At 35.8% G+C, this 20,491-nt stretch overlaps 1 protein-coding gene across 4 annotated transcripts in view; it reads left to right on the plus strand.

The window, feature by feature from the left end:
- Nucleotides 1-15,918, plus strand: part of LOC114490986 (interleukin 1 receptor accessory protein) — a 138,988-nt gene extending 123,070 nt beyond the window's left edge. Inside the window, exons 10-12 of one of the 4 annotated variants that reach the window (XM_028505128.2) lie at nt 998-1,147; nt 2,318-2,461; nt 11,774-15,918. In XM_028505128.2, the coding sequence (XP_028360929.1) occupies nt 998-1,147; nt 2,318-2,461; nt 11,774-12,492 (1,013 nt within the window). In that variant the 3' untranslated portion in view covers nt 12,493-15,918. Of the gene's footprint in view, nt 1-997; nt 1,148-2,317; nt 2,462-4,986; nt 6,534-11,773 lie in introns of those variants that run through there. The other 3 variants (XM_028505130.2, XM_028505132.2, XM_036017844.1) reach the window with 3 other exon arrangements.
- The last annotated feature ends 4,573 nt before the right edge of the window (nt 15,919-20,491 follow it).

A 20,491-nucleotide genomic window follows, 5' to 3' on the forward strand; every position in this document is an offset into this window, starting at 1 on the left:
TGAGGAAGCAAACACACACAATGGGCTTAAGATAGTTTATTCAATAAATAGTGTTAGGAAAATTAGACAGATACATGCAGAAAAATGAAACTAGACCATCTCCTTACATCACACACATGAATAAATTCAGAATGGATTAAAGATTTAAATATTAGAAGCAAAACCTTAAATATCATAGGACAAACATAGGTAGCAAAATCTCAGGAATTGCTTATAGAAATTTTCATTGAATATATCTTCCCAGGCAAAGGAAACAAGAAAAAATAAACAAGTGGGACTAATCAAACTAAAAATACTTTTGCATAGCAGAGGAAAACATCAACAAAATAAAAAGACAACCCACAGAATGGAAGAACATATTCACCAATACAGCAGATAAGGGGTTAATATCCAAAATGTATAAAGAACTTATAAAACTCAGTACCATGGGGGGAGGTATGAAAGTGGAAGGTGGGGAATGGATAGGGCAGGGGAAAGTAATGGGAGGAATGGGGAAACTGTAAGTGAACAGCAATAAAAATATAACAATAAGAAATATTTTGCTACATTTAACTGCTCCAACAATTAAAACTCTACCAACATCATGGGCTCATTCAGGTGGTAGTAAGGATTCTAGCCCAAGAGAAGGACAAACAAAAGTTGGAATATTTTCAAGTATTTTTGAGGAAAGTCAGGAATCAGATTGTAAACTGAATTAGATAACTTTCTAAGTCCTTCCCAATGCTAAGATTCTGTTTTAATTTGTATATCATCAAAGTCTATTGAAATCATTTAATAGTTAAAAATGCCTTGTGTGTCAGTTACTGGAAACCAAAAGATAAATACTACACATGAAGTATTAAAACAAAGTGCCTAACTCCTACCATATTATCTCTGCTTGTTCACACATATAAAACAGGTCATGACTCAGCCGCTTGCTTTGTCCAGTTATTTGCAGGATGATGGGCCATTCTGGTCACCACGTGGAAATCAATTATTTCTTTGTGGTTTACTCCAGTGGTAGCTCCAAGATACACAGTGGAATTGGCCTGTGGTTTTGGAGTCACAGTCCTGCTGGTGGTGGTTCTCATTGTCGTTTACCATGTTTACTGGCTGGAGATGGTCCTGTTTTACCGAGCACATTTTGGAACAGATGAAACCATTTTAGGTGAGTAATGGAAGTTTGATGTAAATCTCTATTGTCATCTTTAGAAAACATTTTGGCTCAACAAAGTCTAGATTTACTGGGAGATTTAATCGGACTACCTTTTGTTTTAGCTCTTACTATTGAAAATATTTCTAACACATATTCTTTTTTTTTCAATATGGGATTTAATCTAGATTGGCACTGTCCAAAAAGAAAGTGAAATTTTTTATAATATATCTATTTAACTTACTATGTTAAATATTAACATTTTAGCTTGTAATTAATATTAATGAAGATATTTTAATCTTATTTTTTGGTATTAAAACTCTTCAAAATTCAATATGTATTGTACTTAAACAGCATACATCAGTTCAGACTAACTGCATGTCAAGTGCTGAGTAGCCACTCTGTCTCAGACTGACCCATGTACCAGAAGCATTAGAATCACATAGGAATTCATTAAAAGCAGAATCTTAAGCCAAACCCTTATTTTGAATTAGAATCTGTATTTAAACAATGTTCCTAAGTTGTTCATGTGCTCATTAAAGTTTAAGAAGCTTGGTTCTAGTGTGTAATTTCCTGGAGACAAGGATAGAACATTTAAAGGTATAGATTCTTAGACCTGTTGCTTAAAGATTCCCATTCAGTAGGTTTTGGAAGAGACACAAAGAACCCATGATTTTAATGAGAAGTGATTTTAATAACTAGGCAACTTTGGGAAAGGTTGGTTTATTGACTCTAAGTATATTTTAATTAGAATTATTTTCAGGTATAAATTAGAACATTTCTAAAAGTTTTTTTTCAATTTATAACTGTAATATATTAGTGAGTAACATAATAAGACAGTAGAAATATTCTGCATGGCATTAATTACCAGCACTTATTACTGACTATTTGCTGCCTGATTCTGTTAATACATAGTTTAATGAACCAAACCTCACTTATTTTCCACCATGGAAACTGAAGTCAGGGAGTAGAAGCCACATCCAATAAAAATTGCAATTATACCTCGGAACAGTCATTTTGCCTGAAGACCTGTCACAAGTGGGAAATCACATTGAAATCTGTCAGATACTTTATATGTGTAAAAAATGAGAATACCTAATTTCTAAAAGTTTGACTTAAGAAAAATATGCAATACTATTGAGAAACTTACCTAACTTTTATTGAATCTGTGATCCTTTTTCCTAGATGGAAAGGAATATGATATTTATGTATCTTATGCAAGGAATGCCGAAGAAGAAGAATTTGTATTACTGACCCTCCGTGGAGTTTTGGAGAATGAATTTGGATACAAGCTGTGTATCTTTGACCGAGACAGCCTGCCTGGGGGAAGTAGGTATCTCTGATGAGTACAAATGATGCTACCTTGAAAGACAAGAGGAATCACTAGCTTTGGATCATGGATGAAAATCATGGCCCAGCTCTATGTTGGCATCTTTGGACATTTAATGTCCAATTATTTGATATAATAGACAGAGACTCTCTAGGAATAAAACTACATTGGAAGACATAGACTATTCAAATACAGTTTATAGTATAAATATTTCCCTTATAAGCTTTAAAAATTCAATTTCAGAGAAATTTGGATGCACAGTGGAATAGAGCTCTATAAAATGTCACAGCTTTAAACATCCTTTTTACTCACATTTAGATTTTTCAAAGGTTTAGCTCATCTACATTAATTTGCCAAGAATTTTTTCTGCATAAACTGAGTTTAAACAAAACATTTTTACAAAGACTAAGGTTTACTCAGTTTTACTAAAAATGAATTGCAGAAGAGAGTGCATGGAATTTTTCTTTATATTACTCACTAATAATAATTAGAATATTTCCCTTTGGCATTTGCCAATTTCCTTTTTCTCACTTTTGTTTTCCAGCAAATTAACACCACTCAATTTCTCCTTTCTCTTGGGTCAGTTTCTTCCTTTCCATCAGCTCACATATTTGCAATATAGTTTAAAATTGTACAAAGTCCAATGCATTCTATTGAATAGTAGGTTAAAAAGAAAGAATATAGAATTGCTGAATGTTTTAACATAAAAGTGCGTGCCTAATTTTCAGGTCCATCCTGTCACATTCAAAGTAATGGCCCATCTGAATCTGTTTTATGAATACGTAAAAGCATTCCTAAATCCACTGTTAATCTTCAGACTTTTAAAATGAATGTGATGTCTCCAACCTTCAGCCCAACAAATTTTCCTCCCCTAAAATACTGTTTACATTAATCACTAATCACTTCGCATGTTTTTAAAACTATTATACAGATAATTGCAAATAGCCTAAATTTAATTCTAATCTAACATAGACTTACGTTTGTTCTCATGTTTGAATTATCTGGATCACTTATCTTGCGTGTGTTCTGCAGTGGATATCTCCTTCAGTATGATTTTGCCAGGAAATGATGGCTTGATTATAGAGATAAAGGATACATTCCACTCATTTTAAGGCTTAAATCCTAAATAATTTATTCATGCATTTGTTCATATATGCAACTATTCAAAAAAATTTTATCAATTGTGTGAACATTATATAAAGATTTATAGCATAACAATGATGTAAGACCCTCCAATAGGGGTTGATAGTTGTTTAAAGAATTCAAGTTCCACATAATTACTCTTGCATCCTGCTTTGATGTTTGATCCTTATGATCTTTCTGAGTTCTCCCTGCTGTTCTTTCTGGGTCCTTTCTTTGCCTCTGGGTCTCTTTCCGTGTTTACACACAGTCAGTTTACAACAATACTGCTTGGAATAGACGATTATTTATTTCTGGATTCTGCTGCAGGCTGCACATGCTATTTTAATTGCAAGTTTCCCCCCACTCCCTTTGTATCTGTGAAGATTAAGGAACAAAATGACGGTTTAGGAAAGTATGGTAAGTCATGAAATAGCTTTCCACAATACTAGTTTATTTCCTAGATTTGACTCCTATCTGGACCCAGATAAAGGATTAAACAGTCTCTGATAAGCAACCTAGAGATGGATTATTCCCAAGAGTTTTCTGACAGGAACTAACCAAAGCCTTGACAATAGAATAACATTAAGGTGCATTTCCATTTGCTTTATTCTTTCTTCTCTTCTGACCTGAAGAAAGCATTTGCCTGGTGGTAAAGGCAGACAGATCAGCCAGCAGCTGCCGAAACACATGGCTTCATCACAATGATCGGAGTTGAAGGAGAAAGATCCAGGGATTAATTTAGCTTCCTGAGTAGAGATCAGAATAGAAAACTGAGCTGAGAATGTGATGTAAGCCAAAATGCCATTTAGTTGGCTAGATGGTTTTTAAGTTCCCATTTCGATGACATTCTAGTCAGGAGGTGTCTGGCAACAGAGAGGGACTTGCAAAAAATGAAGAGTCTTGCTCTTGCTGTTCTGTGTTTGTGAAAAATATATTTCTATGATTTTGACCCTATAATGTATGTATTAATGAATGCTCACTGGCCATAGAGAGTTGATACATGGACATCTTTGAGGAGAAAGGGCTGAGGAGTTGCTTTTGATGGGACACAACATGCCACATGGTTTAGAAATTTATTTCAATACAACCCTTTTATTCCTTGATATACCAAATAATGCTTTTTGAAGACCAATGTTATGGAAGCACATTTTGGTTTCAGCCCTGCGTGGAATTATTTTGGTCTTAGAATATGTGCGTGTAGTTACTATTCTTCCTGAGGAGAGTGGCATTTAGCTAACTGAGTGAAAGGATCTAAGGATTAAGTTGTTCAAAGTGTTCTTGATCAAAACCTTCACCTCAACTTTCAGGCTGATATCCTAAGTTCCCAACACTTGCTCCTCAAACCCCATGCTTTTGGGGAGTTCTTGGCCAACACTAATCCCCCTGGTGTTTTCTTTCCCAGTTGTCACAGATGAGACCTTGAGCTTCATTCAGAAAAGCAGACGTCTCCTGGTTGTCCTAAGCCCCAACTACGTGCACCAGGGAACCCAAGCCCTCCTGGAGCTCAAGGCTGGCCTAGAAAACATGGCCTATCGGGGAAACATCAACGTCATTTTAGTGCAGTACAAAGCTGTGAAGGAAACGAAGGTGAAAGAGCTGAAGAGGGCTAAGGCGGTGCTCACGGTCATTAAATGGAAAGGGGAGAAATCCAAGTATCCACAGGGCAGGTTCTGGAAGCAGCTGCAGGTAGCCATGCCTGTGAAGAAAAGTTCCAGGTGGTCTAGAAGTGGCGAGCAGGGTCTCTCCTATTCATCCCTGAAAAACGTATGAAAGGGACAATGAAAGTGTAACATATCCAAGGGTACTTGGGAAGAAAGAGTTCCTCCTTTATGCCCAATTTATTGTTTCACAGACAGAAAACAATTCTGTGGAAGCCTTCCCATAGGATAAATTCAGGGTGACTGTGTGACTAGCTGTTCTGTTTCCTCAGGCAATACTGAGTTTCAGAATGATTGTGTCACCAGTCTGTCACCAGTCTCTGATGTCACTATGTTTTTTGCAGGCAAAGTCTTGGTTGATGCACATTTTTTCTTCTACATCTTCTAGCCCTCTTATTACTTGTCTCTATTCTCTCTCTCTCTCTCTCTCTCTCTCTCTCTCTCTCTCTCTCTCTCTCCCTCCCCCCCCTCCCTCCCTCCCTCTCTCTCTCTCTCTCTCTCCTGCCCCTCTCTCATTTTAACATTATGGGGCAGCCGCCTTTGGCCCTGAACTGAAAGATAACCAGGGTCTAATTTACTTTACCTGAGGATAATGAGCTCTTTTGCTCACTCTGCTGTCCCACACACCATCACAGCTGGACTGACACCCATGTAGATGATACCAAGCAGTATTACTGAAACTGTTCCTATAACTGACTAGGACTTGCCTGCATTTTCTCCTATACCCCTGTGCCTTTTATCTCAGGTAGTTGATGTCATATTTGTCAACCTGAAAAACATAATGTTTTTATTATAGTAAACTTCTGAGTATCTCTAGGTCGACCCATACTTATTATTCCATCTTCCTTCTCCACTGTAACTTACTTGTATCAGCCACTCAGAGTTTATAGGTGGCTCTACACCTGGCTCATACTGGAGGGAAACTTCTCTAATGGTGTTAATAGAGTGAAATAATGCTTTTAGGGCATTTTCTGGCCTATGAGAAAAGAGCAGAACAGGGTGTTTGGCCATTTTTCTTTTAATCTCAGCATTACTAATGTGAATATTAGAAAAGTGATTTCTCCTCATTTGTTTCTGTCTCCCCATTATAAAGGGTTGAAGTCAGACTCAGTGACCTTAAGAGGGGCTTTTAGCATTAATATTCTAAGAGAATTAACTGGACCTCTAGTATTTTACCTATTTTATTCATTGCTACAGTTAACACACTCAATCCAAACAGGTCAGCTGAAAAATCATCCATGTAACTTGTTTTAGTTTGTTTTTAGTAAAATTTAACTGTTTTTAGGGCATGGAAGTGTAAAAATTAAGTCCACAGTTTACAGAGTGATAAGTATCTGTCATATATATGTGTGTGTAGGTATGTGTATAAAAATTGCATATATGTTTACCTATATTACACACAGATATACATTAATTATATATGTATATATACACATATATATGCACTTAATTATATTCATATGTGTATATCTCCATACACACATATGTGTGTATATATACATATATATATGCGCATATGACTTTAACTAGTCACTAGCACAGTATTATAAGCTACTGGAACTCTCGTCCAGTCTTTGCATTATGTTTTTACTGTAATGCTTTTGTGTCAGTGTTTTCTATATATTAATAGTATTTGTAAATTCACCGATCACAGAGAAGTAGCTGTTGTTAGTTCATGCCTTCCCTAAATTAGTATAAACAACTTACTACTGCTACAGTTCATCTATGGTCTGTTGTGTATAGAGTTTCTGTGGTCACTGCTAAGCAGTAGCCATCATTTAATGTTAGTTGATCATTTACTATGTTCTGGACACACACACTTAAGAACTAAACTATGTGAATCTGAGTGCTCCCAGTATTGGAGAAATCTCTATTTAGACTGTAGAGTTATAAATGAGCCTGGGTATCCTATGAAACACCATAACCTATAATTTAAGGAAACCCTTATCCTGTAGTATATTGTTGAGCAATTCTAAACTATTGCTTACATTTAAAAGTCCTTCAGCAGTATTAAAGTAAATAATACATCATTTCTTTATAGAGTATCATTGATCATTTTAAATTGAATATAAGCATGAATTCTTGACTATAAAACTGATCTAAAAGTCATTCTTGGCTCTCACATTTTTAGCCTCATTAATACTTTTTCTTGTAACAAACCACAAGCATCCCTCCTAACTATCCTTCACTCACAAGAACAGAGGAAACCTGACTCCAGATAATCTTTGTATATCAAATTCTTGAATTAGCTTTAGATAAATTGGGGGGGAGGGGCAGTTCCATCACCAAGGATCCATTCTTTTTGCACTTTTGGATTCCATATTTATCCCAAACACTGTTGGGTGTCCCTAGAAACATCTTGACATCTTTTTTTTTCTATTTATATTCTTGTCTTTGGTACTGAACTTTTCCAAATGCTAAAATCTAAAGCATCTCAAGTGTACATGATATGTCTCATTTTAAGAGAAAATTTTCAAGATATTTTATTTGTTTTATGTCTTAGAAGATGCCTAATACAGAGTATTTGAGGGAGATGGAAAACCATAATTTAGAGAATGGAAAGGAATTGCTCTCTCATGTTAAAAAAGAAATCTCTAAAGTTAAAAAAAACTTAATGTTTGAGATATGTGATATAAAGACCTTCTTCAACCAAGTTAACAGAGAACTATGATATATAGAGTATCTAATTACACAATTATTGTGTATACAAAATTTATCTAATTTTCTTCTGTATTGTAACTTAGATGATTCCCTAGGATTCAAATAAAAATCATCCCTTTGTATTGGAGAACAAAAGCATCACTCCGCTGTTAATCATCCATTTTCTTTCCATAGCTTTTAATATTTTAAGGTTATCTTTTTTATTTTCTTCATAAACTTTTGTATTTTCCATTTGATTTGTAAATTTATTTTTAAAATAAACCATTTATTTTCAGCTTTGAATTTTATTTTGTGCATGTGTTTTATGTCATTATTTTCATGTTTGGACACAAGAAATGAGAATAAAAAGAAAGATACATATGAAATGTCATGTTACACTAGTTAAGTTTTTCTTTCTGAAAGAAATATGAGAAAAATGGGAACTTCATCTCAAGAATATTTCTTTACATAAATTAAAAGACATAAAACTTTACTCACATAAAGTGAGTAAAAGATTTAAGTAAAATGAATTGTTCTAGTATACCAGGTGTGTGTGTGTGTGTGTGTGTGTGTGTGTCTAGATAGCCAGAGAGACAGAAAGAGGCAGACAGGGGGATGGAGGAACAGAGAGAAATTCTTTTGAAAAAAAGACACAGCCTGTTCCTTTTTGTTCAACCTGTAACTTGGGTAGCTTACACAAATCTCTTACCTTATATAGGCTTTAATGCAAACCCAGGGCAGTTGCTTTGGAATGAGATCAATTAATTAGTAACCTGCTTTTAGTTAACAGATTATAATTTGCATAAGTGAATCAAAAATGCATTCCTATCAAAAATTTAAAATAAATCAGATAAATATTTGGAAATTCACTTTCTTTGCATTTTAATAGATAGTTTATAGTAACAGGAAAGGCTTCTCCCATAACTTTTTTCTATTCAGTTATTTTAAGAATATTTATTGAGTTTCTATAACTGAACTGGTTACATCACTAAAACTTTTCCTACTAAATTTTTTTTACTTGCAAGGCCATCTCCAAAAAGTATACTTAGGATCAATGGAGGAGGCTTATAGGGAAACAGATTTCTACTCAGTTAGGAAATAACTTTGAAGCAGGGTTGACCAGTAATGTGTTTCACTGTCTTTGAAGTGAAGACAGGCTCCGACGACTGGCTCCGACTACTAGTGTTGTACAGGCAGAAATTAGATGAATCTGATTAAGATTTCGTGCATGGGCTTTTCACATTGGGTCAGTCATTGATAAGTCTGAGGTGTCTTCTAGCTCTGGACATATTAAATTACCTTCTAGAACCTAGTGGTGACTATTTAGTTGGAATAACAACAGTTTCAGTATCAGTAGTTTGCTCATCCCCGTTACCTGGCTATTACTGACCTTGTTAAAATGCTCAGGATACTGTCTGTAGTCATTTACTGATGTCTCTAGGTCTTCGATGCCAGTAAAGTCAAAGTATGGCAGACGAGGCATATTCAACAACTAGTTTGTCTGTTTTCTCTGAAGTATTTTTAACAATAGACTTGAATATTAGGTGGTTCAGTAATAGTTGGTATCTGCATGTATTTTAAACTGAATAGACAGAATTTTTAAAACTTACGACTCTCATAAATTTACATGTTAATGTGATTATCTAAAGTTGCCATCAAAAATTGATTCAGATTCAATGAAAATTAGTCCATACTTTATTTTAATATTGTGTTTGCTATACATTTATGTTTAGGTATCTCTAATCTGTTTGAAAACCTTCCAAATTTTCTCTCATATGTATTTTATAGAGGGATACATTCAGACTTAAATATATTAAGATAAAAAAACAGAGACAAATGGAGAAACCAATATTTGAATTCAGATCTATCTTCCAAATTAGGTGCCCACCCTTTATTTCTTTACTACACTTCAAGTTTTAAGAGAGACAGACAGACAGAGGGACAAAGTCTTGCTGCTCTTTCATATACCAATAACTCAGCCAAAGGACAAAATTGCTTACCTAGTTTAATTGTAGGGGGATTTCAGAGAAGCTATAAATTTTAAAGGCAGGAGTATTTTGCCTTGAAGAGTTTGAAACCAGAAAATGTGAGTTGAAAACCGATTTAGTATAATACAAGAAAATGGCCTCAACATTCTATAGCCACACATCATTATTTTGAGCCCAGCAAGGAAGATCTAATTTACAACTCCCTCTCCAAATAATCTTCAGTATTAAAATCATAATAAATTGCAGCCTCAGATATAAAGTTTTGACAATATGTAAGACATTAAAATATTCCATAAAAGATGCAACTTCACTTTGTGAAGGCCCCCACCTGAGAGGCATCCCTACATCCATTCCTCAAAGTTTAGAATTTCACCATACATATCTGTTTATTTAATATTTTCCTCTCTCCAATACCAATGTAAGTTTAATACTAAATTTTTTAAAGCCACGGGCTCTTTTTTAGAGGATCTGGAATACTGTTTTGTTTTCAACAGTTTTTATCCCCAGAAGCTATTTTGAAGTGAAACACACGCACGATTTGAGTGCATGAGTTCCTTGTAATGAAGAACCATCCATGTTTACCTGATCTATCCTGAGACAGGAGGAGCAGTAGGCTTCCTACTCGCACATTCTCAGGTTTATGAAAAACAGCTATGTGAGATTCTGAGCAGGAGTAGGCAGAACAAAAGAGTTTATAAAACATGGGTGAACATTCACACAGGCTTGGAAGATTGGTGAAAATTTAGATTTCTCTTTTAAGATTGAAACAAGAATTACCTAAAACACTCTGCTGCCTTGATAAAACCAGTTAAAATTTCTTAAAAATTGTTCTTCCAATTTCCCTTCAAAATTATGTTAAATTCACTAATTGGGAGAACTGATCTGGTAAGGAACATAGCTCCTTTATGTTGTCAAATGAATAATGATCAATTTCACTGCAAATTTTCAGCTTGTCTTCACAGGGTAAAAAGTCTCTAGATCACTATTTCACCTCTGACCACAAAAGCACAGGTACTCAACCTCCTGGTGTGTCTGAGGCACCTGTAGTCAGCGTTGTCAATGGCTGTCATCTATACATTCGGAATTCTTTTACTTCAGAAAATAACATTGTTTAAGTTCTTAAATCTAACAGTGAACTAAGCACTGAATTTACCTCAAGAACTTCCCCATTGAGATATGTCCAGTTTCACCTCTGTAACTATTAGAATTGAATCTTTTGCCAGAAGTCTTAATTAATTGACTGGTTCTTACCCATTGTCAATGTGTTTGCCCTTTCAATTTACTGTTAAGCCATATCTTCATGCACACACACACACACACACACACACAAAGGAATTTGGGTTGACAACAAGGTCGATAGTATGAACTGTCTGATGTCTTATCCAAAAATTTTAAGTACCACAGATATAATGGTGTAAATCTTAGAAGACGGTAATTCCCGATTGCTCTTTGCTGATCACACTGTGTCTGAAGCATTGTGTTCAGTCTTGTTCAGGAAACCACTCTTACAAAGCACATATATACACTGAACATTATATACAGCAAAATAATGAAGTCAGGAAAGAGGCTTGATACCATGTCATATGGGTAATAAGATAAAAGTCTGGAGGTTATTTAATCTACAGGTGAGAAGCAAAAACAATGTGATCACAATGGTTGCAAAATATTTCAGACATTTAAGGATGTAGATCTAGCACCACCACATAAAAGTGATAGGGAAGAATACTTCAAATGAGGAAATAATTTACAAACTGAGCTGAAACTAGCTGCTCATTTCAGAGGTGGCTAATTTCTCCTCCTTGAAAGTTTACTCATCACCTTCCCTTTGTATGAGAAACAATGATGAGCTGAAACTTATATAAGTTTTCACTAGGCATCGTCCTATCTTTCCCTTTTCCTGTAGATACAGTGGAAGCAGTTTTTGACTTCATTCAGAGGAGCCGAAGGATGATTGTTGTCCTGAGCCCAGACTATGTGACAGAAAAGAGCATCAGCATGCTGGAATTTAAACTAGGTGTCATGTGCCAGAACTCCATTGCCACCAAGCTCATTGTGGTAGAGTATCGTCCCCTTGAGCATCCACACCCAGGCATCCTGCAGCTGAAGGAGTCTGTGTCTTTTGTGAGCTGGAAGGGAGAAAAATCCAAACACGCTGGCTCTAAATTCTGGAAGGCATTGCGGTTGGCTCTTCCCCTGAGAAGTCTGAGTGCCAGCTCTGGCTGGAATGAGAGCTGCTCTTCTCAGTCTGACATCAGCCTGGACCATGTTCAAAGGAGGAGAAGTCGTTTGAAAGAGCCTCCAGAACTCCAGAGCTCAGGAAGGGCTGTGGGTACCTCTCCAGCCTCAGGCACAATGTCCAAGCACAGAGGAAAGCCTTCTGCAGCTTGTCGCTGCTGTGTCACCTACTGTGGAGGAGAGAGTCACCTTAGGAGCAAGAGCCGGGCAGAGATCCATACCCAGCCCCAGTGGGAGACACACCTCTGTAAGCCTGTTCCCCAAGAGTCAGAAACTCAATGGATACAAAATGGTACCAGATTGGAAACCCCTGCTCCCCAGATCTCAGCCCTTGCTCTTCACCATTTCACGGATTTATCTAATAACAATGACTTTTATATCCTATAATTACCATGTGGTGGGTGGTGGCTGCTGTCTCTACCAGCCCTCTTAGTACCACAGACCTATGGGAATAACTGACATTTTTATCATCTAGTGGACTAACAGATTGTGTCCCTGTATTGATTTTTAAAAACTATTTATTTCTAGGAGACAAAAGACCCGAAGGACCTGCATCCAGAATTATTGCCTCTAATGGCCTCAGAAGAGCACACTCTTCTTGGCCCCTAGAAGGTCAGTATGTGCAAGTCACCTAAAGTCTGGTCCTCTATCTTGCCCAATGGTTTAAAACTGAGCAAAGAATTTTAATGTTTTCTTTGAGTTTGTTAATCAATGTCATGTTATGAGTCAGCCAGGTGTTCTTGGGCTATGACACTTACAAGAGATATATATATTCTCCCAAGGGAACATTATGGAAAGGAGTTTGTTCTGGTGGATGCTGTAGGACTCAGATCAACAGAAAACCTACAGCACAATTTTCCGGGGAGAACCAAACACACCCACACAGGGATACATGGTGTCCTTTGCCTCACTGTAAACTAGTGTTCTCTAAACTGCCTAAAGTTGTTAGCATCAATAAAGTTATATTTTCATGTGATTTCATTTGTACTAACAAATTTTTACCCTTCTCTCTCTCTCTTCTACTTTTTGTGGCTTTCAAATTCATATGTGAAGAGTATTCCATTTCAGGAAATCAAGCTTTGCTTTAGGAATTAGGAAAGTTGAGGTATCTCTTTAGGTTCTTTCTAATGCATAGTAGGAGCTATCTGAGGAAAAAAAGAACAAAAGAAAGATAAAATGTTTTAAATAAAGTAGAAGTTTACGCAGAAATTTCCTCATATGTTTAGAACTGACAGCAGAAAAATTCAGTATTGTTAGGGATTTAGTGTAGAGTTTTGTGCCTAAATCCCTTCTTCCCTTTCAGGATTCTGAGAAGGGATCATCAACTTAAGTGCCTACAAGAATTAGTAGGTAAGAAAAAGAAAAAAGGAGGCCATTTACTGTGTAAGCATAATATATATGCTCTCCATGTAGGGCCCATGAGCATAAGGACAGAGGGACAGTCACATACTTCTTTACTCTAAACATTTTAGCACAGTCATCGGAAGCAACAGCATTTAATCAGGGAGATCATAGAGACCAATCAGGGAGAAAATAGAGATGGTTTGGTCTGTAGGTAATTGAAGAATATTTTTTTTTTTAAAAAAGGGAGCAGCCTCTACTAAACTCCATCTTGGTTTGTCATTGATTAGCCACACTGTTGGCAGATATTTCAGTGTTTAAGAAGAATCTAAAAGTTCAGATTTTTATGTAATTTCTCAATTATGAGATGGCTTAAACTTAAAAATAAAAAAGAAAAACAGCTAAGAACCAACAAAAATACATGAACACATAGTCAGCCTGAGGGCCACTGGTTTGTCATTTCAGAACTAGAACATTGACCCAAACAATATCAGTCCAAGTGCAGATTCAAGTGTCCCTGGCAATATTGAGACAGCAGAAGACAAGGAAATAATGGGAGATGTTTATTCTCTTTCTAAACTGAAGACATCTAAACCCTCAGAGTAAGGCTGGTTTGACCTAACACTCCATTAGAAGAGAAAAAGCTAAAAATAGTGAAAATAGTGTGCCTTTCATTTACCCTGTAGAGGTTTCCTGTCTGGTGGGTCTACTGTAAGAAAAAATTAGGAGCACAATCTCCTCTTCCTGAAAAGTAACAAAATACAAAGCGCTAAAGACCATGCCAGCCATGGGCAGTTGATACATCAGTGTAGGCTGCTAGTGAGAGACGGCCCAATGAGCGTCAGTCAGCCTCTCCCAGGCTCTTACTGTGAATGCGGGGTGGGGAAAGAAACCGAAGTTTTCTCTCACCACTTCTCTTACAGAAAAAGCAGATCCCTTCTCTGTTGGACCAAGTAACTAGTAGGCCATTTTCCTGTTAAAACAAAAAGATGAAATAATAAGAACCCTCCAAGGTAAATGTGACTCACCGTGGAACTTCTAATGAGAAGTGACAGGCCACCAAATCTAAAGACCAGCAGGAGATGACTGAACACAGCCCACAGTTTAGGTTGTGTTCTTTGCTGATGGTTTATGTTGCATTCTTCATTGAAGTGATTGATCCATTTCTGATATGTGCTCAAGCATATTCACTTGGAAAACAGCAGCTTCTCTCCAAATCTGATAATGAAAGTTACTCAATATCCTAAGAAGGAGGAGAATGATTTTGCCCATAATCAGCTTTATTCCTGAATTATTTCAGTGAAGAAAAATAAATGAAAGGAATATTAACAGAGGTACAAAAATGAAACATGAGCTCTTTCCTATTATGAATAAGTAACGAGATAATTGTGGTGTTCTCAACATAGATACAGTGTAAGCACTATAAAGTCATGGCTTTGGGCATTAGCTCTACAGGAATCAGAAAAATCACACTTTCTCCATATTTTAGTTGCATGGAGAAAGGCCAGGAGGTTATGTTATTGGTCCCTAACCCAATATTCTGCAATTGAATGGAATATTCAGTGTCATATATTCCAATGAGGCAAATGATAATAAGAAAAATTTATCATGGACCATGTAAATTTATAATGGAAATGATAGGATTATAAGTTAAATGGATATTACTTACATAGGAATACCACCTATGTGAGAGCACAAGTTTGAGGTCAAGTAGAGAAGAATGTGAGTTCTGCTTCTCTCCTGTGTGATCATTTGCTACCTGGAGCTCAATCCCCTGCTAGCTAAATAAGGATAAGATGGTTAACCTCGCTGGATTTTGTGGGCATTAAAAAAACACAATGCATGTAAGTGCTTAGCACAGTACTTGGAACATTGTAATCGATAAGTAAGTGGTGCCTAGTACTATACCCATAATAAAATCATTTTTCATAGTTGCATAAACTTACTTTTATATAGTAATCTATGGTTAAGAAATTGATTTTACATATATCACTATTTTTTACTCTAACAGGATACACAAAAGAAGTACAGAACAGGAACTTATTATCCAAGTTATGTGACTTTTTTAATGACACTCGGGCAATTAGTGATAAGCTTGGGCCCCTAATCTAGAAATATTATATGTGATCCAGTGCCAATTCCAGAATTATTCCTCTAAGATTCAAGTGAAAGTATTTCTATTACAAAGCCACCTAATTACAACTATTTAATCTGAACTGTTTTGCATTAAAATAAAAGCGGCAGTTAACATAAACCCACACACAGCTAACTTAATATCCTATCTGTTGTCTGATGTGTCATCTGGCCCTGTTTATATTATTCAATTTTTTAATATTATAACATTTGTCTAAATGTTTTAAAAGTGGAGTCATTTTTATGTCTTCTGGGCTCTATGATCATGCTATAATTTTATACCAAAATAAATAATTTGTATTTGTCTTAAGAGAAAATAAAAATATATTCATTATTTACCTTGAAAAACGGATTTAATCTTTCAGCAGCTGCGACTTACACTGTGTTTCAGTTATCTCCTCTTATAACTAGTAAAATCTCTAGTAATAATATATCCACTTCCAGTGTGAAGAGTTGAAGCAGTTGGTGAAACTAATGTTCCTGAACTAATGTTCATGAAAAGTCATGAATAGTAAATTGAACTAATCATAAAGATATGCACAGAAGGACAAACAATCCCTTTGGCAACTATTGCAAACTTTTGTGTGTCTAAGAATCATTAGGGGGCATCTTACAATGAAGATCCCCGGGGCAAGGCCCTACCGCAGTGGGGCTGATTTATTAGGTACTGAGGATTGTCTAAGAGTCTGCATTTTAATACTGTGCCTTTGATCATTGAGAGACAGTGTTCCATGAGTCAAACTGCGACCTTTGAGAATTCTTTCAAACCTTTCCCCATATTATTTATAGTATTATTCAGGTTATAAGAGGAGAAAGGCCTTACTAGAGAGTCTGGTCCAAGCCTTCTTAAAGTATACTCCTTTATGCAGATCCATTTTGGGTTAACACTAAAATGCATATTTGTTGACCCCATTGAAGATTAACTAAATAAGACATTCTAGAGTGGGGCAGATTTGCACTAGGAATAAACCTCCCAGGTGATTCTGATGCACAGAAAGTTTAAGAACCATTAATTTTTATTTCTTTTTAACTCCTCTTTTACCCTTGTAGGCTCTGATTTTCTCCAGCCAAGGAGGACTACGAATCATCCTTTTAACAAGGTGTTTACAGGCAGTAGATAAGAATGTAGGGCACGTTTAGCCCTTGGAGTTGCCTCAGCACAAGGATACAGTTGACTAGAAGAGTGGTTAGTAGAGTGTATTTTTAATGTATGAAACATCAAACACAGACATCTGGAATCTGGCAGGATCGTTGTAATCATCATATGCATTGATCAGATTAGATAATCTCTCTTGTACTAACGAAGAACCCCACTATTTCAGTAGCTTCATATATAAAGACTTATTTGTTGTTTATGCTGTATGTCCAGGATAGAGGCCTACTTTTTTGTAGCTTTGCCATCTGAAATGTGTGACTTCCTGCTACTCTATACTTCAGTCTAAATATAGCACTTACTACTCTTGCTTGCAATTAATTTATTATCCAAAACTACCTATGAGTACTAATCTCGTCATAGAGAAAGCAGTCATACACAGCACTGCATTTTCTAAGAATGATATATTAAGATTGCCTGAAGAGAGAAGAGACTTTTAAACAGATACGTGACACACTTTGATAATAAAGGAATAGAAGGACTTTGCTGCCAACAACCCACCTCTGTTTGCCAAAGTGTCAAGTTAGCTCACTATAGAAAAAAAAAAGAGCATACAGAAGAAAGTGGACCTTGTATATAAATGTTCCCCAAAGAAAAGTTGTTGAAAGAATGTATATGAATAATTACAGCTCCTGGTTAAGAGGAAACATTCTTAAAAATTAGAATTTCTGCATTTGGTTACTTTCCAGTCACTGGCTATATTTAGTTCTCTAAGAAAGTGATGCTAAAACTATCTGCCAATGAGCCATTTCGTTTTTGAATATCCAGGGAGCCTCAGAAGGACTGAAGACATTTAGAACACAGCAGAGCATGTAACATGATCATTAGAAAGTATCACTTGACCCATATATTTGAAGAGCTAAATAGGGAATTCAAACTGAACATGCTAAAACTCACATGAAGAATGAGACAAGTGCCAGTGTGGGGATTATGAAGTCCATGACTATCTATGCATCTGCTCTCTCTGTGACTTGAACTCTATGTTTGTATTAAACATTTGAATTTTTATATGACTTTAATGTTGTGCAGTATCATTTGATCATGCGGAAAAACTTTGTGCTGGTGAAGGTTGTTGCTTAAGGAATTGTGATCCATGTTAATAAGTTACAATGTTGAACAGAGAAAAAAATTTATTTCCTAATGCAGTGAGGAGATAATGAACACCCTCAAAATTCTTTAGAGAATAATGTACAATGTTTTTCTTTTGGACAGCTCAAAACACTTAAAAATATTTAAGTGGAAAGACTGGCCCTTTTAATGGGCCCATGGGAAAAAAAAGCAGAAAGATTCCAAAATAGGCTGAACTCAGATCACGACTCATTTTTATTCTACTTTAAGTGATGGGAATTTCAGTACTCCATAGCTTTATTGGAAGAAAAAAAATACAAAATAAGATCAAATATGATATTATTTATTTTTCATTTAAAACAGATATTCATGACAACTTATTAATTTTCTACTGTCAAAAACTGTGCCACATGCTTGCAATTAATTTATAATTCAGTACCATGTTTTGAAACACCTTGCATAAGTTGTTTTTAACCAGAACTGGATATCATCTTTTAAAAGATGTGCATCGCACACATGTGGGGCGCACTCCAGACTACTAAACCTCCCCACATGATTCGGCTGGGGACTCCCGTGAAGGATAACTGCCTAAGTCCCGTTATAACATTTGCACGGGCTTCAGTGAAAAGTCAAAGATGACATAGTTTAAATTTTGAAGGAAAAGGTAAAAACAAATCCTGATACACTAGGCAATACTTTTTTTACAAATACAAAGCTTAAAACTCATCAAAAACAAAGATTTGAGTTTTCTTTTCATGTCTTATAAAATTACTTAATATATGAGAAAATCAAATACAGATAATAACATTTGAAAAATAATCAATGTAATTATTCAGCTGGATAGCCATCAGAGTCTATAACAATAGTATTTGTTACATTGATATTTCAGTCACTCAAAATAAGATAAAGTATTAAAGATATAATAACTTGGGTGTAGACAAAGAAAATTAGATGGCTTCTAAAAAGAACCAGAAAAAAAGGGAGAGAATAAACAAACCCATTCCCTCATTCACAAACCTGGGTAATGTAAAATAGAAGGAAGATCATGTAAAAATTCTCAAATATTAAACTGTACAGCTAAAACATGGAGTGGGTGCCAGGGTTTGGAGGATAAAGTTGTATTATCATTTCTATTATAATATAGTGGGAATATTAAATTAATATTAAATATTAAAATTAATATAGTGAAACACATTAAATTGGAGCTAGAAGACCTGAATTGGACTACTAGTATTTTATTTACTGTGTGACTTTTAATCAGACATTTTTATTCTCCAGTTCTCAATTTCTTCATCTATAAAATGGGAATAATATAATATCTACCTCATTGGATTATTGTAAGGGTGAAATTATATAATAAATGTGAAACTCTATGATCTGTAAATTACATGCTTGGTGGTGAGTGGTGGTGGTATTGTTATTATTATTATTATTATTATTATATAAAAGAAATCTAGGGGGAGAAGATGAGGTCCAAGAAAAGTTCCTTAACCTGCTGACTACAGGGGTACTTTCTAGAACATACAGTGTGTTATTTTTTATAACCTATAAATTAGGGACTAGACAATATAATTTTCTATGACTCTAAAGGCTACAGATCACCAAAAAAAGAAAGAAAGAATAAGAATTAGAAAATAACTGTATTTGTTTTATATTTTCTTATAAAAATACACTATAACAACTTAAAACAAACATTGATAACTTCATATTTTCTGTGGGTCAGAAATTTGGAAGAGACTTAGTTGGAGTGCTTGCTTAGAGTTACTCATGGGGGTGCTATCAGACTGCTGGAAGGTTTGATGGGGCCTGTGGGATTCACTTCCAAGTGCAGGCTCCTTGGGGGTTTGTAGGAACTCTAGGCCCTTTGTCTCATAGACCTCCCATAGGGCTGCTTGAGTATCCTCAACACATTAGCCATCTTTTCTCAGAGCAAGAGATCCAAGAGAGAGAGACAGAGAAGGTGTGAGAGGAGAGAGAGAGAGAGAGAGAGAGAGAGAGAGAGAGAGAGAGAGAGAGAGAGAGAGAGGGAGAAAGGGAGAGAAAAAGAGAGAGCACACAAAGTGGACTGCCCGTGCCCTCTATGACTCAGGCTCCACAGTGTTTCATCATCACTTGTGCAATGCCCTGTTGGTTAGAAATGAGTCACTGGGTTCAGCCCAAACTCAAGAGAAGGGGAGTCCAGCTCTACCTCTTGAATGGAGGAGTACCAAATAATCTGTGAACATGTTTTAAAGCGAGAACTATAACACAGACAACCATTTACAGTAGGCCTTCCATAGCCACAGGTTATTCATCCACAAATTCAATCAACTATGGTAGAAAATATTTGGAGGAAAAAAAAGTTATGTTAATGATGTGCACTATGTAGTTAGTTCTATGATGGTTATGTCTGTATTGAGCACGTACAGACTTTTTTCTTGTCATTATTCCATAAACAATACAGTATAACAACTATTTACATAGTACATACATTGTATTAGATGTTATGAGAAACCTAGAAATGATTTACAGTGTATGGGAAGATGTGCACAGGTTACATGCAAATATTACATCATTTTACATAAGGGACTTGAACATCTGTGGATATCTCATCTGCAGGGTTCCTGGAACCAATCTTCCTGCAATATACAGGGACAACAGGTTTTTTTTTTTTTTCAGTTGAATCAATTGAGGTCCAGAAAAGGCAAGTGA

This window comes from Phyllostomus discolor, chromosome 2 (genome assembly GCF_004126475.2).
Source record: "Phyllostomus discolor isolate MPI-MPIP mPhyDis1 chromosome 2, mPhyDis1.pri.v3, whole genome shotgun sequence".
NCBI classification, from domain to species: Eukaryota; Metazoa; Chordata; class Mammalia; order Chiroptera; family Phyllostomidae; genus Phyllostomus; species Phyllostomus discolor.